A 25,962-nucleotide genomic window follows, 5' to 3' on the forward strand; every position below is an offset into this window, starting at 1 on the left:
TAAAATAACTTTTCACCTTCATAACAGGAGGGAGGAGAAAGGAACTCATAAAATGGCAGGAGGATCTACAAACATGAATCTGGCATCTGAACTGTAAAGGCAAGGTCAGCAGTTCAGTCAAAACAATAAATTGTGAAATATAATGTGCTACATTTATTGTGTTAAAAGTAATATATTTTTCTCATAATTGATAAATGGTCAAAGGATATGAACAGACAGTTTTCAAATAAAGAAATTAAAGCTATATATAATCATATGAAAAAATGCTCCAAGTCATTATTGATTAGAGAAATCCAAATTAAAACAACAATGGGATATCATCTCATACCTATTAGAGTGGCTAAGATGAGAAAAAGGGGAAATGATTAATTTTGGAGAGATTGTGGGAGGATTGGGACACTGATGCATTGCTGGAGTTGTGAACAGATTCATGCTTTCTGGAGAGCAATATGGAACTATGCCTAAAGAGAAGTAAAACTATTCATATCCTTTGACCCAGCAATTCTAATTCTAGGCCTATATCCAGAAAAATTATTTTAAAAGAGAAGAATCCTACATGTACCAAAATATTCAGAGCAGGTCTTTTTGTAGTGGCAAAGAATTGGAAATTGAGAGGACATACATCAATTGGGGAATGGATGGCTAAACAGATTATGGTACGTGAATACCATGGAATACTACTATTCTATAAGAAATCATACATTGTCAGACTCTAGAGAAGCATGGAATGACTTGCAGGATCTGATCTTCAGTGAAGGGAGTAAAGCCAAGAGAACAGTGCACATCAACCACAACATTGTGAGATGATCAACCTTGATGGATGCAGCTCCTCTCAGCAATCCAGAGAGCTAGGACAACTGTATTAAACTGACTATGGACAATGTTATCCCCATCCAGAAGAAAAAACAAAACAGAACAAAACCAAAATTACACACACACACACACACACACACACACACACACACACACACAATCACAAAACCCTTCAGAATCTGAACACTTTATTTAAACTATCTCTTATATAATTCTTTCCCTTAACCCTAACCCTCATAATAAAAATAAATAATCTATAAACATATTTATCAAAAATATGTATCTTTAGAGAAGTGAGGGTGAGGGAAAACTTATAAAATTCAAAATATTACCAAAATTATAGGTAGAAATTATCATTGTATATAATTAGAAAATAAATAAAAACCCTATATAATAAAAAATGTATATTCAATGCTAGCCTGTTTGCTGCTGAGGGAAGGGCAGTGGGAAGGGAAGGTGGAAGTAAATTTTGTAACTTAAAAATATGCATGTGCATATGAATGAAAATAAAATTTTTTTAAAATTAATATATTTAATCTCACCAAGAAAATGGAAGTGTTAAAAGATTGTATATATCAACAGATATTTTTTTAGTTAAAGTTGTGTCAGTCTTGAGTTTGAGTCTGTTAAAATTTCTGACTCTCCTATATGACCTTAGAATTCCCCAAATTAGGTTTTGTATATGTTTTTCCTTGGACAGATTTTTTTTTAAGTAATGTCAATGTCTTATTTTTTTAATCCAAAAAGTCACAAATTTTAAACAATCAATAAATATTTTAAGCACCTGCCACATGCTAAGCACTGTGCTAAGTGATGGAGACACAAAATTAAAATAAATAATTTCTGCCCTCAAGTGACTTACATTCTAGGGGCAAATTTCAAATTCTTATAAGTAAGTACCTGAGGAATGGCAAGAAAAGAAGTTTGACTGGAAAGACTCTACCTGAAGGAAATTCATTTGTAACAATACTGGAAAGGCAGGCTGAACCCAGATTGTACTAAACAGAAAAATTTATAATTTATCCTATAGGTTTTTTTATTCCAAGCTCATTATCTTTTCAATATAAAAGAAATTATAATGGCTCATATTAATGTAGTTCTTGAGATTTACAAAGCATTTGACACATTCTATCATTTTTGACATTTTTTATTTGATTCCCATCATATTCATGAGGGGAAGATGTCATTCATTATCCCAATTTATTAATTGGCAAAATGAGGTTTAAGTGGGATAAATGATTTGCAAGGTCACAGAACTAGTAAGTGGCAGGATTCAAATTCTGGAACCATTATCTTTGCTCTTTATTCAAAGGTGGAAGTTATATGTGAGAGCCTTCCTTACAACAGCTCTCATTCTTCAGGCCATCCAGCTGCTACAAAAGTAGCTGGAAGATAGTGACTGTCCATTCTTCTCAACTATTGGCAATTCCCTGAAATTTCCACCACTACAAAAGGTGGGAGAGAGAAAGAGATAGAGGAAAACAGAGAGGGGGGGAAGAGAGAGAGAGAGAGAGAGAGAGAGAGAGAGAGAGAGAGAGAGAGAGAGAGAGAAAAGAAGAAGGAGAAGAAGAAGAAGAAGAAGAAGAAGAAGAAGAAGAAGAAGAAGAAGAAGAAGGAAGAAAGAAGAAGAGAAGAAGAAAGAAGAAGAAAAGAAGAAGGAGGAGGAGGAGGAGGAAGAAGAAGAAGGAAGGGCCCACTGAAGGTGATCCTAGTATCACTTGGGGCTGAGGAGGGAGCTAGAAGAAATTCCATAGGGATCATTGACTCTTCTTGCCATTGTCCATCCAATTTGTGGCCCCAAGTCTTTGAAATAGAGTGTAGCTATTGTGTTGACTGGAAGTCTTTACAGGATTTCCTCATTCCTCAAGGCTTTTCCCTTAGGATCTAGTCTCATGCACTGTCTTGCTGGATACCATTGAGTATAAAATTTATGGAACATCAATCTGATGTCATTAATTGAAGCATGTGGTTCAACCTTATCCAGAAAGCATAGTTGTTTCTTTGTCTTGTAGTCAAGGATTTCCACCTCGAAGAAAGTCACTTGGCTGCTCATCTTGCCTGCCCTGTGGACGCTCGGCCCACCAGCTGGGGCTGTGCCTGGCCTAGATGCCATGTCTTCCTTCCCCTCCCTCCCTCCCTCCCCCAGTTATCAATTCTATAGTATTTTTGCCCATTTATACTCATTACAAGATTTTGAAAAAGTTTTTAAAATATTTTATCCCAGGGCAACTAGGTAGCACAATGGATAGTGCACGGACCCTGGAATCAGGGAAGGACTTGAGTTCAAATCCAGTCTCAGATATTTAATAATTGCCTAGCTGTGTGACTTTGGGCAAGTCAATTAACCCCATTGCCTTGCAAAAAGCTATATATTTTATCCCTTTAAATATAATTTTTAAAATAACCATTAAATGTATATCCTACATAAGAAACTATGATAAATGCTGCTGGGGAATTAACCAAAAATGAACCACTACTTGAGTCAAGAACTGACATTTAATTCAAGAGATACAGGATATATTACTGGGTTCTGTAGTGGCATCAATCTCTGACCCCCCCCCAATCTCCTATTAGTTCTTAAACTCCCCTAAAGAGGGAATTTCCATACTTTTCAGTCCTTTTGTCACCAGTAAAAAAAGGTCAATCCCCAGGAACCTCTGTTCCAATGAACTTTTCCTAAATTTCCCCAAGAAGATACCTGTCCACCTCAGCAATTTCCAACTGCCCCAGTTCCTGGACAGATATAATTACAAGGACACCTCTGCTACACTCCCTCTTGCAGTTTGCTTATGCTATGTATAACAGCTATATTTCGTCCTCCTGGTTCCTACAACTAAACCCTAGAAGAATCCCCTATCTTCCCTCCTTCCCTGAATATCCCTTCCTGAGTAAGATGGAGTTCCTGATTGCAATTCTTCAACCCTGAATAAAAGACTTACTATACCTATCGATCACCTAAGTCTGAGTTTTTATACAGGTCCACATAGGTAACTTTGGATATGTTTGTTTTACCTACCATGACTTCCACCACTATGCTTGTGATGGCTGGCCCAGGATCTCAAATATTTGGAGTTATTAAACATGGTAGACATTGTCAATAAAGCAACTGAATTTCATCAACAGCATATGGAAGATATTGAAGTAAAAAGAAGAAGAAATTGGTGAAGATTCGAACAGCAAAGTTTGTCTACTGATTGTTCAGGTGATGTAGAAACCTCAAGTTCTTATAGCTCCTCAAGAAAGATTGGTTAGGATAGTAGGAACATTTACTAGATACAATGAAAGTTTTACCAAAGGAGTTAAGTAATGTTGTAAATTCCCTCAAAAACCTTCAAGCACAAATAGTAGCTAAGTTCTAGAAGTTCATATTCTTGAAAGAAAGTATGCTATTCTTTACCAGTCACTTTTTGGTAAAAGAAGTGAAAACATCAATACAATTTATGAACCTTCAAAAGAAGAATGTGGATGGAAACATAAGGTCAGGAAGAAATTTCATAAGTGAAAGAAAATATTAAAGTTGAAGAGGGGAAACAAAGATGAAGAAAAAGAAGGCAAACCCTAATAGAAGCTCTAAATTTTGACTTAATTTTTTTAAATGTTGACTTGGTCAGTGCTATGATTCAGAAATATAATAAAACTGTTCTTGAAAGATATTAAAATGATGTTTTCAGATGCTGCCCATCTTAGTGAGTTTTACATTGGAATTTCACTTTGAACCCAGTGAATATTTCACAGATGAGGTCAAAGCCAGATGATTCTGATTGCTTCATCTTTGGTGGACCAGAAATTATGAGTTGTGCAGGATGTCAGGTGGATTGGTAATATGGGGAAATATCACTTTGAAAACTATTAAGAAGAAAAAGAAACACAGGTGGGGACTGTTTGAACTGTGATGAAAAGAATTTCCAAATATTATTTCTTCAATTTATTTTCTCCTCCTGAAGTTTCTGAGAATGAAGACCTTGATGATGATATGGAAGTTGTCATTGCTACAGATTTCAAAACTGATAATTTTTTATGTAAGTGTATATTCTCAAGATCATATTATATTCACAGGAGAAGTTATAGAAAGTGATTATGATAATGATAATGATGATGATAATAATGATTATGATGAAGAAATTGAATAAGATAATGATGAGAAAATAGAAGAAACTGATGAGGGAAATGATCCAGAAGATGATCTTGATCTATTTGAATACAAGCAGCAGAGAGCAATGTATGCTGTGACCTATCTAAAACCTATCCAGTGCTGTGTTTTGAATTTTATTGGTAAAATTAAGTAAATATTTTTAGAAAGAGTTTACTTATTTTGAGTTTTCCAGTTTTTCCCCTAATCTCGCTTCCTTCCCCCAACCCCCCCACAAAAGGCAGTCTATTTGTCTTTACATTGTTTCCATGGTATACATTGATCTAAGTTGATTGTGTTGAGAGAGACATCATATCCTTAAGGAAGAAAAATAAAGAATAAGAGATAGCAAAATTACATAATAAGATAACTTTTTCCCCCTAAATTGAAGGTAATAGTATCTGGTCTTTGTTCAAACTCCACAATTCTTTCTCTGGATACAGATGGCATTCTCCATGGCAGATAGCCCCAAACTGTCCCTGATTGTTGCACTGATGGCATGAGCAAGTCCATCACGGTTGATCATCAGTTCCACGTTGCTGTTAGGGTGTACAATGGTCTTCTGGTTCTGCTCATATTGCTCAGGATCAGTTCATGCAAATCTTTCCAGGCTTCCCTTAATCCCCATCCCTCCTGGTTTCTAATAGAACAATAGTGTTCCATGACATACATATACCATAGTTTGTTAAGCTATTCCCCAATTGAAGGACATTTACTTAATTTCTAATTCAAATTAATTAAATATTTTTGTTGAAAAAGTGAATATTTAAGAAACAGTTCAAACCATTAGTTCATTCCATCAAGCATTTTAATAGTAAAATTACTGCGAGATATGTAGAATGTAGAGAATTCCCTCACACATGTCTGTTGTTTTATTTGGTTCTTGTGAATTCTTTTGTCATGTAGCTATAGGACTGAAACTACAAAAATTTTCCAAACTGTTAATTGAAATAGATAATAGTTTGGGGGGGGGGATCCTTCTGAAGAACCAAAGCATTTTTTTGCCCAGTAGTTGAACAGATTTAAATCTGATTGCTCTAGTTGTGCCTTCAATATTCTGTTGAAGAACTGCAATGACTTTTATTAAGGAGACAAAAATACTTTGGAATTTTATTTGAGAATAGGCCAGTACACGGTTAAGAATTTCCCATAAGAACATGTCTAGTGTTCATAACTGTTTATGGATTTTTGCATTTTAATAAAGTAAGTTATTTAAAAAGAAACTGGGGTGAGAATAAAATACAGTTTTCAGAAGTTAACATCCTCCTATACTAATGTAACTGTACAATCAAAACTGAAGACATCTTTCCTTCTCTTGGTGGCATCGTGGTTCACCTTCACTTAAAATAATTGATTATACTAACATTTATAAGCCCATTTCAAGTTGTTGTAATTTTAAAATAAATTATCAAACAGAATGTTAATTCACAGTATAATGTCTTTATCTGACACATTTGGAAGTCTATCTTGATAGTTAGAACTAATGAACATTATATGGGAGAAGGGACCAGAATTTAAAAAACAGTCATGCATCTGCAACTGTAAATTAATGTATGCATATAATTTTAAAACATAATAACCTTAAAATCATTATTGTTAAAGTTGAATTTATTATGATTTGGGAAGTTGAAATTAGGGAGAGAGTTCTATTTAAATTCTCATTGCTTAATATCTGAGTATATGATTTAAAGATACTCTTATTTACCTATAATATTTAAATTGTAATATTGTTTACTTACATACCTCACAAGAGTATTGAAGTTTATTTAAGTGATATTGTTCTTCATAAATAAAAAATGTTCTTGGTAAATAAAATTTAGAAACTAAGAAAGAAGAAAGAAAGAAAGAAAAAAAGAAGGAAGGAAGGAAGGAAGGAAGGAAGGAAGGAAGGAAGGAAGGAAGGAAGGAAAGGAGGGAAGAAGGAAGGAAAGAAAGAGAAAGAAAGCTGGAAAGGTTCTGAGTATGTTCCACCAAGCTGGAAAGGCTCAGAATCTAGTGATAGAGTATACTACTATCCTCCAAGGACCATCATAATTATGTTCGAAGAGTATCATAACAGCTATTTTCCAAGAAAATCTCAATTGTTAGAAGGACTAGGTATAATCATAAAATCTTTCAGCCGTTAAGGCAAAGGGTATCTGGTTTTTTGTAGAAAGGTATCTACTAATTTAAGGGGGCACAAAAGATTGTATGCCTCAGGTCCCAAAAACAAGTTTGTTTCTGTTCTCTGAAGGACTTCTCACTACAATCAACTTAAGCTGTCTCAGTCTGCCTTTCTCAAAGGCAAAAAAAGCTTTCTGCAATTCTGTGTGGTACTTGATAAAGGTGCCTATGTTTCTAAAATGAGCACAAAATCATTGAGTAAGGTAATTGCATTGGTCTTTTTTACACTGTCTGTTCTGTGCTAAAAAACTGCAGGATACAAGTTTGCTCTCTTGCCTCTCAGGTAGTTCTTGTTAAAGGAATTAGATTGTGCACTCCTCAGGAGCAGGAAATGAGTCACAATTATCTAAGTATACACTCTGTGCTTTACCTATAATTAGAGATTAATGTTGCAAGTACTTCTAGTATCCTTCAAAGGCTAACTCAGGTACCACCTCCTACACGGGGCACCCCCTTCTTTATCTCATCTCTTTTAGGATTATCATCCTCTTCTGTTACTGGGATTTTTTACACTTTTTGAGTTATGAACCCCTCTGGCAGTCTGGTAAAACATGTTGCTCCCTTCCAAGAAGAATGTCTTTAAGTACATAAAATAAAGTGAATAAGGTTTAAAAAGAAACGAATTATGTCAAAATGCAGTTATCAACATTTTTAAAAAAATTCATGCATGTCATCACCTCCCTGATGTCTTGGTCTTCTTTGAGAACAGAGGACAAAAATCACTTCAATAAAATTACATCATCTCTATCCCTAAAATTATACAGTTTTGAGACACTAAATGTCTGTATATTATCCTAGTGAATAAAAATTTTGCATAAAGATTGCTTTATTCTAGTATTAATAGTCTGGTTGGTATACTTGTAAAATCTTCTTTATCAGAATTAAAATATTTATAAACAAGTAGAAAAGTTCAATTTGAATTCATCAAAAAGAATTAAGGGTTCAAAAGTACATGAACAAGAAATACTATTTCATAAAGAAATTTTTTATTTGCATACAGATATAGAAGGAAAATGCTAAAGATATGAGGATTTTATTATATATTCTAAAAATTCAGTTATAATCTTAAAATATATTGTTTCAGCATAGTCAAATGTAGGCATATCTTTCCTGAACTTTAGCATTAATGATATTAAATTTTCAGCAATGAAGGTGAATGAAATACTTCCATCCAGAAATGGATCTGTTACCCCACTGAAGATAATACTTCAGTCAGCCATGCAGTTTTCAATACATCTATTCCTGACATGTCCTCCTACCAAGCCTACACAGGGAATCCACAGAGCATACTTGCTAAGATCTTTCTTCAAGAGCAACAATTCTCAAACTTTTTGGTTTCTAGAACCCTTAAAAATTACAGAGAAGATTTTTATACTTCTAAATATTACAGAGAACTGCAAAGACACTGTGTTTATGTGGATTATATCTATCAATATCTACTATATTAGAAATTACAGCTGATAGATTTTGAAAATATTTATTTATTCATTTAACAATAATATCAAGGGGAGATGGAGCCAAAATGGCAGTGAAGGCAGCATTTCCCAGGAACTCTGATCCCCCCAAACCCCCCCAAAACAAAGGATGGCTCTAGCCAAAATTTAGAGGGGCAGAGCCAACAGAAATACTGAATGATACATTTTCTCAGTCCAAGATAACTTAGAAGTTCCAGGGGAAAGGTGTGTTTCACCAGGAGCAGGGGTTGTAAAAATAGCCAAGGCACAACCCAATCCAGCCTAGCCCAGCCCAGCCCAGAGATTACCAGCAACAGATTGAAGGGGCAGTGAGAAAACTGCTGCATCTGGGTGAGTGTGGAGTTAGGAGCAATGGCAGCAGAATCTGCAGTGAGAATCAGGAGAAAGCAAGGGAAGTCTGCAGAGATTTCTCTGATCTTCCCGGGTTAGGACTCAGCTGTTTGCCTACACTCACATATTGCAGTTTGGGCTTCCATACTGAATAACCAAGCTGGATCTCTCCTTATAGCCCCAGGGCAGGGGGTAGTGCTGTGGTTATCTACATATTAAACCACAGACTAGAGAGCATAACACCTTGAAGGAATCAAGTTCCCAGTGGGGTGGACCCCCCAAAAAGAAACAACCCCAAAGTCTTGGAGGTGCTGTAAATTAGCCTTGGGCTGAGGAAATGAGTAAACAACAGAAAAAGAAGAATCATACCATAAAGAATTACTTTAGTCCCATGGAAGATCAAAACTCATACTCAGATGACAACAAAATCGAAACCTCCAAGAGAAATAGAAAATGCACTCAGACTATGGATGAACTCAAAAATAGACTTTTAAAATCAATTAAGGGAGGTGGAGGAAAAATTGGAAGGAGAAATGAGAGTTGTGCAGAAAAATCATAAAAAATATCAAAAGCTTCATGAAAGATATACAAAGAAATATACTGAAGAAAATATATATGTTAAAAACCTGTTTAGGCCTAATGGAAAAAGCAAAACAAAAAGGCAAATGAGGAGGAAAATGCCTTAAAAAGCAGAATTGGCCCACTGGAAAAGGAAATTAAAAAGCTCTCTGGAGAAAATAACTCAAATGAAAAGTGGAACTAAACGAAGCTGATGACTTTGCAAGAAAAGCAGGAAGAAATAAAACTCTTCCAAAAAAGCCAAAAATTAGAAGAAAATTGAAATATCTCATAGGAAAAACAACCAACTTCAAAAACAGATCCAGAAGAAATAATTTAAAAATTATTGGGCTATCTGAAAGCCACAACCAGGAGAACAGCCTAGATTTCATTTTTCAAGAATAAAGCAAAATTGCCCTGAGATCCTAGAAGCTGAGGGTGAAATAGAAATTGAGAGAATTCACCAGTCACCCCCTGAAAGAGATCCCAAAAGAAAAACTTACAGGAATATTATAGCCAAATTCCCAAACTCCCAAATCAAAGAGAAAAATTCTAAAAGCTGCCAGAAACAAACAATTCAAATACTGAGGCTCCATAGTCAGGATTACACAGTATCTGGCAGCATCTACATTAAGGGCTCATAGGGATTGGAATACGATATTCCAGAAGGCAAAAAATCTTGGTTTACAACCAAGAATCAACTAGCCAGCAAAACTGAACATCCTCTTTCAGGGGGAAACATGGATTTTCAATGAAACAGGTGACTTTCAAACTTTGCTATTGAGACAACCAGAGTTGAACAGAAATTGAAAAATCTCCAAGTGCAGGACTCTGGTGAACCATAGAGGGAGTGGAAGAGAGGGACTAACTATGAGGAACTTTATGATGTTGAACTGTTCACATTCCTGCATGGGAAGAAGATGTTGACAACTCATATAAACTTTCTCAATTATAAGAGCTGTTAGAAGGAGCCTATATAGATAGGACATAGGGAGGAGTGTAATATAATGGTAAGGTGTGGTAAAGGGATGGAGTCAATGTGTGATGGGGGAAAGCACTGGGAGGAAAGAAAAGGAGATGAAGAAGAAGCTGAGAGGGGGAGGCAAGGGGAATGAGTGAGCCTCCGTTCTCATCAGAAATGGCTCAGGGAGGAAATGACATACATATCTATCTTTCCCTGGAGAAGGATGGAAGGAAAGGGATGGGATGAGGGGGAATGGGGGGAAGGAAGGGGGGGAAATAGGAGATAGAAGAGAGGGAAGATCGAGGGAGAGGTACTCAAATTCAACACACTTTTGGACAAGGCCAGAATGAAAGGAGAGAGAGAATAGGATAAATGAGGGTGGGGAGAAATAGAGTGGAGGTACAGCTAGTAATAGCAAGTGAGGGAAAAATATTGAAGCCACTTCTCTGGTGGACTTATGATAAAGAAAGCAACTCACCCCAGAGACAGAGCCATTGAAATCTGAACACAGACTGAAGTACAATTTTTTTTCCCTCTCTCTCTCTATTCTTGAGGTTTCTCATCTTGTGGGGGGAGGGGGTTTATATTTATTCTTATGTTTACTCTTATAACACATTCAATTTACATCAATGTGTTGCAAGGAAACAATGTAGAGACTGTCAGACAGCCTTCTGGGGGTAAGGGAGGAGGTGGAAAATTGTAGATTTCAGAGACTTGCAAAAAGGATGGGTACATATTACTATTGTATATAATTGGGAAACAAAATGTTAAAAAATAAAAAATAAAAATAGCATCAAGGCTAGTACATGTTAACCGAAATTAATTTATTTTTCATGAAAATAACTAATTTTCCAAAACAAAAGCAGTAAGAAAAATGTCACTGCTCTTTTGGAAGATGAAGAAAAACATGAGTATTATGAAAAAAGTGAACTCTGAAATAAAGGAAACATCTATGGAGTTTTTGTTTTACTTGCCTCTCTATTGGTTATGACAAGATTAAAAAAATGATTACATTTTAAAAGGGGACTCCACTATATTAGATATTTCCTGCCAACATAGGAAATTCTGAGGCTAATGGCAGAAAAAAATTCATTTCCCCCAGGAATGAACCTGACCTTTTAGCAATACCTCTGACTCCAAGTGATGACCCTTCCCCATTTCCATTCTTCCCCAGAAAAAATCACTGATTGACTGAGTACTCTAAGAGAACCTAAAAAAACTATAAAAACCTTGATCCTCTAACAAGGATATATCACCAGTGACTTTCTTTACGTACTAATAAATTCATTTTTCTTCTAGTCTTTACTTTTTGACTCATAGCTTTACAGAAGACATGGTGGATCAACTTCTCCCAAATCTCACAAGGAATCCAAGCAGGGGAAAACTCCCCACAAAAATTCTACATAATTTTGCAAATCCTGCAAATCTCTGGCTTACTATTAGACAGTTGGTTTCTTATACCTGCTTCTACATTCAGTATATTGCCATGTAAATCCAGTTATACCAATATGTAGTTGGAAATGCAGGGGGTGTCTGTGTGGTTTGGGGGGCAGAGTGGAATGTGTTTCAAAATGCAAAAATGGGGGCGGCTAGGTGGCATAGTGGAGTCAGGAGTACCTGGGTTCAAATTCGGTCTCAGACACTTAATAATTACCTAGCTGTGTGGCCTTGGGCAAGTGCTTAAAACCTAAAAAAAAAAATGCAAAAATGTCTTAGGGTTTTTATAGAATGAATTTAACCTTACTGATATCCCCTCCAAAGGATCCCCAAAAACCCTATCACATTCAGCTCTAGAATGGACAATGTAGACACAGCTAAAGGGACCATTTGTTGTTCCCCCCCTCAAGTATAGTGCATCTCCATTCCCCTGGTATTAGTACAAACCTTGCCCCCATATCCTCCTTACTTTGGTCAAGTAGAGTCCTAGCTTTCTTTCAGGCTTAACTCAAGTACTCTTTCTGATTTCCCCTCCATTCCATCCCCAACTGGTAGTGGCCCCCCACCTGTTTCTCCTCCCGTCCCCCATGATTCTGGATGCTCTTTAAATATACATAATTTTTATTACTTATCTTTGTGGTTCTCCCCTGCCCCCATTAAGATCCATGAATACAGTACTTTTTGTTTGTTTTTGTTTGTCAAAATTTAGTCTCACATACAGTAGGGCTGGGGCATGCACTGGTGATTCCCCAGTTGGGGAACTTTCCTAGAATAAAACTGGTCAGCATCTGCCTGAGAATTTTCGGTCCCAGAGAGGACAGTTGGAGTACTGGTAAAGTTCCCCAGTATGAGTCCTGGATGGGACTTGAATCCATCGATCTTCTATATGCTGAAGCATTTTGTCTATCCATAATTTCAATATTGATCGTAGAATGCACTTAATTTTTCCTGAATGAAAGAACAGAAGAATGAATTCCACAGGCTGCCCCTTTCCACCATCCAGGTCCAGGATGAAACCTTTGCTGCCTGTTCCTGAGCACGAGAGCTGAGGAGGAGGGGCGAGAGGCACGCGGAGTGAGGGTGGTTGGCCTCAGTCCCCTTCCCTCCCCTATAAGGGAGGGGTGGGACTGATTGGAGCCAGCCAGGGGAAACTGGATAAAAAGTGAAGACAGGCCTTGTTGCAACAGCCAAGGACTGCTCGATCCTCTCTGTAGGGAAAGATGTCCATTGAAAATCTGGATGAATGGATTAATCAGCTGAACGAGTGCAAACGCCTCGAAGAGAATCAAGTGCAGATTCTGTGCGAGAAGGCCAAGGAAATCCTAATGGCAGAGTCAAATGTTCAGGAGATCTCCAGCCCAGTTGTGGTCTGCGGTGATGTTCATGGTCAGTTTTACGATCTTAGGCAAATCTTTGAGATTGTTGGGAAATTACCAGATAAAAAGTACCTGTTTTTGGGTGACTACGTGGACAGAGGTTTGTACTCAGTGGAGACTATGTCTTTCCTTTTATCTTTAAAAGTACAATACCCAGAGAGCATTACACTATTGAGAGGAAACCATGAGAGTCGAGGAGTTTCTGAAATGTATGGTTTTTATGATGAATGCCAAAAGAAGTATGGAAATGCCAATGTCTGGAAATATTTTACAGATCTATTCGATTATTTTCCCCTTACAGCTTTAGTTGGCAGCCGGATATTTTGTGTCCATGGGGGTCTGTCTCCCTCCATAGATACCCTGGATCATATAAGATCTTTGGATCGCATTAAAGAAGTCCCCATGAGTGGACCAATGTGTGATTTGTTATGGTCCGATCCAGTTGAAGAGATGGGATGGGGGCCCTCTCCAAGAGGGGCTGGTCACTTATTTGGACCAGACATTTCTGAAATTTTTAACCAGACCAATGGTCTTTTAATGATTTGCCGAGCTCACCAACTTGTTGAGAATGGTTATTTCTGGAATCATGATAAGAGGGTGGTGACCATTTTCAGTGCACCCAATTATTGTAACCGTTTTGGGAACCAGGCTGCTGTCATGGAACTGGATGATTCTTTAAAGTACTCTTTTCTACAGTTTGATCAAGCACCTCAAGAGAAGTATCCTGCCATCTCACTCCTACCTTTTTCCTTTAGACAGCCTTGGGCACACTCTAAGGTAAATATTGGAAACTATTTTCTGAAACTTTTTAAGAAGTAAAGATAATTTTGTTCTGTGCATTGATACGTGTCAGGATAAAACCCCATCCAGGAACAAAATAGGCTATACTGATAATAATGAACAGTGAGGTAAATTTGAGGATGAAATAACAGAATAACCCTAGTTGAAATCAGTTCAGTAATTTGTCTGCTATACCTTGAAAAGGCACCCAATAACTTCATTTTTTGGTTACTTATTAACATGCTAGTTTTAGAGTTTGGCAAGAATTATAGTCATTAGACTTTATTATTTTTGTTTAACTTTTGGTTCACTTGTTAATTTTCATTTAACTTTCTTTTGCTATATCACTGTCCCTTTTTTATTAAAAATAGAAAAACTAACTTAATTAGAGAAAAAAATCAACTGAACTGACTTCAGATGAGTGGAAAAATGATCCAGTGAAGTATCAGGGAAAGTTTTCACCACCAAAGCAAAACCAAAAAGGCTATCCAAGTTAGACAAATATGAAAAGATACTATGTTTTTCTCTAGGCAATATTGAGTCAAAGGTAGCTATCTTGAAAATTAACACATACCCAAAAAAAGCATCTAAAAAGCAGGACTTTTTTTTAACAGTAGCTTCAGGAAATAATATATTTAAATTTCTTAAATCAATACTCTTTTGGTACTCCCATTTTGATGGTATGGGTACCCGCATAAAAGCCCCTAATTGATGATTGTTTAATTCCGGTTTTTATCCACACCATCTCCTAAGTCAGTGATTCAACTAACATGGGGTTGGAGGAAAATGGTTCTTTAGAACTTCCTCTCTTTTTTTTTCAGTCAGTAAACATTTCAAAGTCTACCAGGTAAGAGTCCCTGGGCTGAGGGGATGCAAAAAGAGGCAACCCCCCCAAAAAAAAAAACAAGACAAAACCTCAAGGAGCTTACAATTTAACCTGGGTACAACATGCAAACAAATATATTGAAAAGCAAAGTAATATTAACACAAAATCATAAACAAAGAAAAGACACTGAAATTAAGAGAAATTGGGGAAGACTTCCCGTTGAAAAGGTAGTAGATACTGGTCACATTAATAGACTGTCCAAATGCTAGGGAGAAAAAAGTACTATAAACAACAGGTAGTCTCTCTTTATTACATTATTTTGATATTTTTAGAAAAAATTATTTGAATTTTTCCTCTTCTTTTTAAGCAATTATGCTCTACCAGTGACAAACTATTTTCCTGACTTTCCTCCTCTTCCTTATATGCTATAATTGATATTGAGTATCATAGCAATATAACCTGAATACAGTACCTGTAACAGGTCCCACATACTTGTTTTTTGATCATTGTAATCATGTCTGATTCTTTGTGACCACATTTGGGGTTTCCTTGACTAAGATACTGGAATGGTTTGTCTTTTCCTTCTTTGACTCATTTTACAGATGAGAAAACTGAGGCAAATGGAAATAAGTACTTTGTCCAGGGTCACATAGCTTGTACATGTTTGTGGACACATTTGAACTCAAGGAATGGAGTTTTCCTGACTCCAAATCTGACACTTTATCCACAGAGACTCTTTAAATTGGTTACCTTTTGCATTGCTTTCTTAAAACTAGCTTATGGGGGTGGCTAGGTGGCACAGTGGATAGAGCACAGGCCCTGGAATCAGGAGTATCTTGAGTTCAAATCTGGCCTCAGACACTTAATAATCATCTAGCTTTGTGGCCTTGGGCAAGCCACTTAACCCGATTTGTCTTGCAAAAACTAAAAAAAAAAAAAAAAAAACCCAAAACCTAGCTAATAATTAATAACATGACATCATAATAGAGTTGTGAAAAAAAGAAAATTACAATACAGTTTCAGGGTAAAATTTTTAAAAATGCATTTATAACAAACACCTTCAATTCCAATTTCCCAGAAAAATTTCACCTCTCTTCTATTTCCATGAAGTCTTGCTTTCTAGTCCCTCATGTTGCCTTATTGACATAATACTCAAAATTCTGGATATGATTACTTATTCATCAGATGAAAACAGAAAAGAAATTGCATATCATTTTATGGATCTTAATCAACTCTCATCCCTTAATACTTAAATTGATACTTAATCCTAAGTATGTTAAGTGACCATAAGTTATATTTAATCTTTAATATTCTTCACTATCTTCTTATGGAATGGAAAGGTGTGTACTATCTTAGATAGGATTCATCAAATCTTGAATTGCTAGGTCCAAGATAGAATACCTGAAAACAAGAGCAGGGCATAACATGACTCAGGTATAAGTCTAGGAATCTATTAACTCTGCAACCATTTCCTTCTCCTAACTTCTATTTCTTCCTCTTCCTCCTTCTCTTTCTCAGTCTAGAGATATCTTTGTGTCATATGTTTACATATTTACTTCTGGGAGTAGTCTGCAGTCACAAAGCTTTGGCAGACCTCTGGTGACAACACCTTATATTTATCATTCCTATTTAATATGTTTTTAAAAAATCACATTTACACAATCAAATTATGCACCTAATTTGAGAGTTGGAAGGACATCATTAGCCAACTTATTTTTTAGTTGTTTTCCAGTCATATCTGCCTATTTGAAGTTTTCTTGGCAAAGATAATAGTGTGTTTTGCCATTTCCTTCTCCAGCTCATTTTCCAGATGAAGCAACTGAGGCAAACCTAGTTAAATGTCTTGCCCAGGGTCACACAGCTGGTATGTACCATCCAACAGCCTTAATTCATTAGCCATCCAGTTCAAATTCTATCCAAAAAGACTCCTCACTACAATAACCAGAAAATGGCCATACAGTCCTTTTTGAACATCCAAGTTAAGGAGGTAAGGGAAGGGGGGAAATTCATCACCTGTAGAGGCAAACCATTTTACTTTTTAAAAACTTTGTTAGGAAGTTCTGGGTTAATCTGATGATGTAGAGGTAATTTTAGAGGAAAATAAGTCTAAGAGAAGGGACTTCTTTCACAGTCACAGTTAGAGGTTTCTCTGGGAGTTAAAACCATGATCCTATTATCTTAGCATCATAGTCAGAACTGAGATTCAAACATATGTCTCAAAATCTAAACTTCAACATACTTTCAACTAAAATGTGCCATTTTATGTCTAGATAATTGTATTACTTAAATATTTTACTTCAACTGATAATTTATTTGATGTCAACAACTGGAAATAGTTGTAATGTGGTGGTATAGAAATATTCTTTCTACTGTATATTACATACATATATTTATGAAAAATTTCAAATCACAAAGTAAAAAATTGACTTATTTTCAGTATCAGTTACCACTAAATCACAGATATAAGATCGCTAAAGATTATTATCAATCTATAAAGGGTATTTCTGATTAATTCAGCCCTTTTTTTTGCAAGGCAAATGGGGTTAAGTGGTTTGCCCAAGGCCACATGGCTAGGTAATTATTAAGTGTCTGAGACCGGATTTAAACCCAGGTACTCCTGACTCCAAGGCCAGTGCTTTATCCACTATGCCGCCTAGCCGCCCCAATTCAGCTCTTTTCAATGATTTGTCATGAGCGTATCTTCAATGAGATTCTGGAGATCTGTGAATATACAACTAAAAAAGACCCTGAGGTTGAGAAGCACCTGCAGTGATCAAGTAAGCAAGTGAGTCTTAGAGGGAGGGATAAAGGCAAGCAAAACACAATTGAAAAAAAGATGTCAGGAATAAAGTTGAATGAAAAGTTTGCATCCTTCAAATTATGTATTAGTGCTCAGATCATATTTCAGTGATTTTATAAACCTTTACTACTACTCTTTGCACAAGAACCTAATAAGCAGAGGAGATGTTGCTGTTAAAAACAAGAGGTCTATACTGTAATTCAGGATTGTTCAATGATGGCTATGAGACAATCCCTTTCATTTCTCTGAGTTGATTCTTTTCTTCAAGTAGATACTCATCTATTTTTAACAAAATCAGTTTACGTTGATTAAATCATTGATAAATTATCTCAAGAATCAATGTTTTTCCTTTACCTTCATCTTTTCTTCCTTCTTTCTTCTGCTTTCACCATTTTCTTTCCATTAGTATAAAAGCAGACCAAATGTTATTGTGTTAAATATGTTCATTATATACTTGAGCAGATAAATGGGGCAACAAACAATTGAAATTATTAGCTAATGTCAGGGTTAGAAATTTTCTGCATTGCTTAATTATGGGTTTCCTAGAGTGCCACAATCCGTCTCCATTCATCTTACTTTTTCCTGAAATATATTACACAGTCCTGAAATATATTACTTTCCTACATCTGCCTTTCAAAATCATCATGTTCCTCCAAGGGTTAATTTAGGTGACTTGTCCTCTATAAAATTTTTCCTGAGCAAAACTCTTCATATATGTACGTGTGTGTATATATATAATTCAATCGGGTTAAGTGATTAGTCCAAGGTCACACAGTATCAACTGTATGATGCTGGATTTGAACTCAGGTCCTCCTGACTCTAGGACTGGTGCTCTATCTACTGTACCATCTAATTGCCCCATTCACAATGTAAAATAAACCTGCCTTTACTTATGGTATACATGTCATATCTAGAGTATATGATGTTATACTCTGGAAAGGCATAAGCTGTTTAATTTTTTTATCTTTGTATCCCCAACACTGATTGTAGCAATTATATTACATACTAAAGTGTCATTTAATGTAAATCAATTTCCAAGGCAATCAAAAGATCCAAGAATACCCGAGTCAAAAAAAAAATCATTTTAACTCCATGAAAAGCAAAGACATGGAAGTCAAGGACAAAAGCTCGTTCATAATATACACAGATTGGCCTAGTGGATAAAGTGTCAGTCCTGGAGTCAGAAAAACTGTCCTATGTGAGTTCAGATCTGACCACAGATATTGAGTAGCAGTGTGACCTGGGCAAATCACTTAATCCTTTGGGCCTTATTTCCTCATTTGTGAAATGAGCTAAGTTGCCAAACCACTCCAATATTGTCAAGAAAATCCAAGATATAGTCACAAAACGTCATATCTGGAACAACTGAAAAACAACTAAAAAAAATTTTAAAAATCTTATGAAGTATGACATTTTGAATGTTATTTCATTAACCAAAAAGAGATATTTGAGAAGAAAAAAATAAATTTGAAGAAAACTTGATGAAAAATCCAACTAAGTGATCCCATGGGATTATTGAGAGTAAAACTGGAAAGAGTATAACAAACAAATGCATTTTTTTAAAAAAATGTTCTGGAAACATGTTTATGAAATATATTTAAAGTGAAATTCTTACCATGACACTAGCACATCTTTCTCTTTCAGATGTTTCTCTTTGACTTTACTCATATTCTTGAAAATCCTCATTTATTATATATTCCAATGTGATCACATTTACCATGTGATATTCTGTCTTCTTTGTAATGTCATTTTCAATTTTTTTAAAGATTGTTATGTTCCTTAGCATATTTTTTTAAAAAAATGAGATGTTTCAAGGAGAAAAGTAGAACAAGAATTATCTGTAATGGGGATAAACAAGAAAATTTTTCCAATATGATCAGGGGTGAAGGAAGGATGTCTATTATCACCATTATTATTCAAAATAAAGGTAGAAATGCTATTTATTGCAATAAACCAAGGAAAAAGAAATTCAAGGAATAAGAATAGGCAACAAGGAAACAAAACTATTTTTCTGATGATGTGATTTACTTAAAGAACCCTAGACAATGAAATAAACTATTTGAAACAATAGACAACTTTAGCCAAGTTGCAAGGTAAAATATAAACACCCATAAATCATCAGCATTTCACATAGTACTAATAAAACCAAAGAGACAGAAAGAAAAATTCCAGACTAGGTAAATTTAGTCTGCAAACTAGATAAACTACTTGGGAGTCTAACTGCTGAGACACAGGTATTATATAGAGACAATTCAATTCACAACACACACAAGAAAAGACAGAACCCAAATAATTGAAGAAATAATCATTGCTCATGGGTGATCTTAACAAAAAAAAACAATTAAAATGACAATTCTAACTAAATTAATTCACTTATTCAATTCCATACCAAATCAATAAAAAATTATTTCATAATTTGAAAAAATAATAAACTCATCTGGAGAAAGAAAAAGTTAAGAAGATCAGCAAAATCAAAGGAAAAATGAAAAAGAAAGGGGGCTAGTCATTTCAGATTTCAAACCATATGACAAAGCAGTAATTAGATTAATTTTGTACTGGATATAAAATAGAGGGACTGATCAAAGGAATAGATTTGTTATACATTATGAAGAAGCAAATGAGTTGGGTAACTGATAAACTCTAAAATAACAGCTATTGGGGCAAGAGCTTACTATTTGACAAATTTTTCTGGGAAAATGGAAAAACAATGCAACAAAAACTAGACATAGATCAATATCTACACTACATCCATAAGCACTCAAAATCTGTATATAATTTAAATGTAAAAGAATTAAAAACATTATGGAGTTTGAAAAAAATACCTTTTAGCTCTATTGATAGGGGAAAGTTCATGGCCAAATAAGAGATAGAAAGATTCATGGGAGATATAATGGATAATTTTGATTATATAAAATTAAAAAATTACATGAGCAAAACCAAAGCAACCAAAATTTAGAAGAAAGTCAAAAGAATAGGGGAAAAAATAGAATTAGTTTTTCTGATAAAAGTCACATTTCTCAACTATAGGAAAGTCTAATTTAAACTAAAATAACCAAACTATGGAAATATGGTTAACATGATTGTGTATGTATAACCTATATCAGATTGCTTATTGTCTTGGGGAGAAGGAGGAAGGGGGGGGAATGGAATTCAAAATTTTACAAAAAGGAATGTTGAAAACTATCTTTACATGGAACTGGATAAAAATAAAATAGTATTTATTTTTTTAAATGAGTCATTCCCCAATTAGCAGATGGTCAATCATATCCTTATATTAACAGTTTTCCAAAGGAGAAATCAAGGTTAAAAGAGACTTCCAGGGTGGAGCAAAGAGGACTTCAGGGCAGGGTCAAAATGGCAATGTGAAGCTAGCATGCTCCTGGAGCTTTTCCCAACACAAAGTCAAATGAAGTCTCTGCACAAACAATAAAATTATAGATCCCACCAAGAAAAAGAGAGTATCCAAAGAACTTTTCAACTGTAGACATAGTGGAGGATTTTTAATGAAGGTCTGTCTCTTTGGGTCTGTCTCCGGCAAGGCAGGAGAGCTGGAAAGTCAGTGGAAAACTTTAGCCACAGTGCAGTCCAGGTCTTGACAGCTTGACAATAGCATAGATTCTGGCAACCAGATAGCAAGCCAGCAAGGAGGGTCCCAAGCCCAAACAAAGTCTGAACCCTGGGAACACTAGGGCAAAAGACAGGATTGGTTTGGGAACAAAATACTGCATGGATAGAACCTGCACAAAAAGGAGGAAATAATCCTCTGCAAAGACAAAGCCTAGACTTCATAGGGAACATCTTGGCTAAGAGCAAACCAGGTATCACAACCCAACCCCAGCATAAAAAAATAGAGCTCAGACATTTCAAGATGAGCAAAAACACTGAAAGAGTGATGACTATAGAAAGCTTCCATGGAAGAAGAAAACAGAGAAAAATTACCCACAGGGGTAGTCTCAAAAAAAAAAAAGGTCTGTGTTTTGTAGTCAAATCCAAAAGTTCATAGAAGACCTTAAAAAAGAATTTAGAAAACAATAGAGGCAGAAGAAAAATGGAAAAAAAAAAAGAAATGAAAGACATGTAGGGCTAACGGAAGAAAGTAAAACCCTAAAAATTGGAATTGAGCAAATAGAATCTAATGAAACTATGAAACTAAATGATTTCATAAAAGTAAAAAAGGTTGAAAAAAATTGAAGAAAACATGAAGTACCTTTTAGGAAGAACAAATGGCTTATAAAATAGATCCAAAAGAGATAATTTATGAATCATTAGACTACCAGAAAGCCTGGATCAAAAAAAAAAAAAAGAACTTGGAAAGCATCTTGCAAGAATTTATGAGGGAAAACTGTCCAAATTCCCTAGAGCAAGAAGACAATATAGCCATTGAAAGATTATGCAGAAGTCATCCAAAAAAGAGACCCCAGGATAAAAACTATCATAGCCAAATTCCAGAATTCTCAAAGGAGAAAACACTGCAAATAGCAAAAAGAAAGCAATTTCAGTACAAAGGGAACACAATCAGACTTACACAGGACTTATCAGCTTCATCACTGCAGGACTGAAGGATCTGGAATATCATATATCAGAGGTCAAAGGATCTTGGATTATAACTCAGAATTTATTACCCTGCAAAATTCAGCATATATTGACAGGGGAAGAGAAATAGAAGACTTCCAGAATTTCCTGATAAAAAGACCACAATTAAACAGAGAATTAAATCATCAAATATACAACTCAAGAAATGCATAAAAAGTAAAGGAAAAGGAAAAGGAAATAAAACAAAACAAATAGTAGTCAAGACCATCAAATTGTATACAGGTAAGATATAACACTTGTAACTCTTGAGAATTGTACTTTTCTTAGGATAGTTAAAGAGTTGAATATAAAGAGTTGAAGGGATTGGATTTAGTGGATATAGGTATGGTTGTTTCTAGTCTCTCCATTGAAGAGGACCAAGATGACATTACTATGATAGATCAAAAACCAGAATCCTAAAATATGTAGTTAACAAGAAACACTTTGAAGCAGAGAGATACACACAGGGTAAAGGTAAAAGGATGGATAAAATATAGAAAGAAGAGATCAATTAATGGGGTATACAAATGAAAAAAATTAGGAAAAGAAAAAATTAAAGGTCCCCAATTCAATATCAAATTAGAAATTCTGAAATTCAAGGGAGAGATTAAAAAAATCAAATGCAAGACGCCAATGAAATAATGGGGGGAGGGGAGGCTAGGTGGCACAGTGGATAGAGCACCAACCCTGGAGTTACGAGTATCTGAGTTCAAATCTGTCCTCAGACACTTAATTACCTAGCTGTGTGGCCTTGGGCAAACCACTTAATCCCATTGCCTTGCAAAAAAAAAAAACTAAGAAAAATGAAAAAACATGAAACTAAGAGTTGGAAGACTAGCAGATTGTCTTCTGGGCGGGGGGGGGGGAGGGAAGTGAGATTAGAGGAAAATTGTAAAACTCAGAAAGAAAGGAAGGAAGGAAGGAAGGAAGGAAGGAAGGAAGGAAGGAAGGAAGGAAGGAAGGAAGGAAGAAATATAAATGGATAAATAAAATACGTATTTTAATAAAAAACTGGGGCAGCTAGGTAGCGTAGTGGATAAAGCACTGGCCTTGGAGTCAGGAGTACCTGGGTTCAAATTCAGTCTCAGACACTTAATAATTACCTAGCCTTGGACAAGCCACTTAACCCCATTTGCCTTAAAAAAACAACCCTCAAAAAAAAAAGAAACGAAGAGTTGGTTTTAGAAAAATCTTTGGTTAATCTGATTCAAAAAAGAAGATAGCCAAATTGCAAGTATCAAAAATGAAAAAGGAAGCTCACTACCAATGAGGATGAAATTAAAGAGCGAATTTGGAGTTATTTTGACTCATTGTATGCCTATAAATTAGGTAACCTGAGAGAAATGGATAAATATTTTAAAAATACAAACAGCCCACATTAACAGAATACTTAAATAAACCCATTTCAGAAAAAAAAATTGAAGAACCCATCAATAAACTCCCTTATAAAAATTTTCCAGGTCCCGAAAGATTTATAAGTGAATTCTACCAAACATTTCATTTTTGGTAAGGCAGTGGGGTTAAGCAACTTGCCCAAGGTCACATAGCTATGTAATTATTAAGTTTCTGAGTCAAATTTAAACTCTTGACTCCAGGGTCAGTGCTCTATCCTCTGTACCACCTAGCTGCCCCACTATCAAAACATATAAGGAACAAATTATTCCTATTCCACATAAACAATTTTTAAAAATAGGAGTTCTTCCAAATTTCATTTATGACACTAATATGGTACTGATGTCTAAGTGAGGAAGAACCAAAATAGACAAAAAATAGACCAATCTCCCTAATGAACATTGATGCTAAAATCTTAAATGAAATTTAAGCAAAGAGATTACAAGCTTTTACTGGGATAATACACTATGATCAGGTAGGATTTATACCAGATAGGCAGGAATAGTTCAATATTAGGAAAATACTCAACTTAATTGAACATCTTAGCAAAACCAACAGAAATCATATTATTGTTGAAAAAGTCTGATAAAATACAAAATTCTCTTCTATTAAAAACAGTAGGAAATATAGGGAAAATGAAGTTTTCCTTAAAATAACAAGCAGCATCTATCTAAAACTATCAACAAATACTATTTTGGGGATATACTAAGAGCATTTCCAATCAGATCAGGGGGTGAAACAAGGATACCTATTATCACCATTACTATTCAATATAGTATTAGAAATGTTAGCTTTAGTAGTAAGAGAAGAAAAAAGAAAGTGAAGGAATCAGAGCTGGCAATTAAGATGCAAAGCTTTCACTCTTTGCAGATGATATCATAGTATTCTTAAAGAACCCAAGAAAATCATCTAAAAATCTCCTTAAAAACAATTAACAAATTTATCAATGAAGCATGTTATAAAATAAAGCAAGTTATCAGCATTTCTATATATGAACAACAAAGCCCAGGAGCAAGACATAGAAAGTGAAATTCCATTTAAAGTGACTTCAGACATTAAATACTTGGAATCTACTTCCCAAGGGAAGTACAAAGAAGTACAAAGTACTTCTCACCCAAGTAAAGTCAGATCTAAACAACTGGAAAAAAATGCCAATTGCTTTTTGAGGAAACTGATAAAAAAAAATGTAAAGTAAGGTGGCTCAGCTCTACCAGATCTAAAACTATACTATAAAGAAGCAATCATCAAAACTGCCCAGTACTGGTTAAGAAAAAGAGAGATGAATCAATAGATTAGGATAACTCAAAAGAACCAGTAGATTGTAGAAATCTACTGTTTGACAAACCCAAAGACATTAGGGTTTGGAATAAGAACTCAGTTTTTGACAAAAATTTTTGGGAAAACTGGAAAATAGTATGGTTAAAAACAAGGCATAGACTCACATCTCACACTCTATACAAAAATAAGATCAAAATGGATACAGAATTTAAACATAAAATACAACACTGTTAGATTTATGGAAGGGGGAAAATTTATGACCAAGTAAGAAACAGAGTACATTATAAATTGCAAAATGGATGAATTTAACTATATTAAATTATAAAGTTTTGCACTAATGAAATCAATGCTACCAATATTAGAAGGAAAACAGAATGCTGGGAAACAAGTTTTCACAGCTAGAGATTCTGGTAAGTCTCGTTTCTAAACTATATAGAGAATTGCATCAAATTTGCAAGATTTTATGTCATTGCCCAATTGATGAATGGTCAAAGAATCTGAACAGAGTTTTTCAAATGGAGAAATTCAAGTTGTATATAATCATGTGAAAAAATCCTCCAAATTACTATTGATTAGAGAAATTCAAATTTAAAGAATTATGAAGTATCACCTCACACCTACCAGATTGCCTAATATGACAAAGCAGGAAAATGATCAATGTTGGAGAGATTATGGGAAGATTGGGACATTGATGCATTGTTAGTGGAGTTGTGGACTGACTCAACCATTTTGTAGACAATATGGCTCTGTGCCCAAAGAGCAATAAAATGGATTATAGCCTTTGATTCAGCAATTCCAATACTAGACCTATATCCTGAAGAAATCATAAAAAATGGGAAAAGCCCCATATGTTTCAAAATATTCATAGCAGCTCTTTTTGTAATGGCAAAGAACTGGAAATTGATGGGGGTGGGGGTGCCCTTCAGTTGGGGAATGGCTAAACAAGTTAGGGTACATGAATATAATGGAATATTATTGTTCTGTAAGATACCATAAATGGTCAGACTCTAGGGAAGCATGGAATGAATTACAGGATCTGATACTGAGCAAAGGGAGTAGAACCAAGAGA

General features: G+C 35.2%; 1 protein-coding gene and 1 pseudogene across 3 annotated transcripts in view; both read left to right on the top strand.

Moving 5' to 3' along the window:
- The first annotated feature begins 3,894 nt into the window (after nt 1–3,894).
- On the top strand, nt 3,895–11,924 carry LOC141519205 (nucleosome assembly protein 1-like 1-A; annotated as a pseudogene).
- A 1,118-nt stretch (nt 11,925–13,042) lies between these two features.
- The window catches only part of LOC141516247 (serine/threonine-protein phosphatase 2A catalytic subunit beta isoform-like), a 104,169-nt gene continuing 91,249 nt past the window's right edge, over nt 13,043–25,962 (top strand). For 2 of the 3 annotated variants that reach the window (XM_074227441.1, XM_074227442.1), the window contains exon 1: nt 13,043–14,022. In XM_074227441.1, coding sequence (XP_074083542.1) covers nt 13,090–14,022 — 933 coding nt within the window. In that variant the 5' untranslated portion in view covers nt 13,043–13,089. The remainder of the gene's footprint in view (nt 14,023–25,962) is intronic. The other variant, XM_074227443.1, reaches the window with a different exon arrangement.

The sequence above is a fragment of the Macrotis lagotis genome, chromosome 3, assembly GCF_037893015.1.
Source record: "Macrotis lagotis isolate mMagLag1 chromosome 3, bilby.v1.9.chrom.fasta, whole genome shotgun sequence".
NCBI classification, from domain to species: Eukaryota; Metazoa; Chordata; class Mammalia; order Peramelemorphia; family Peramelidae; genus Macrotis; species Macrotis lagotis.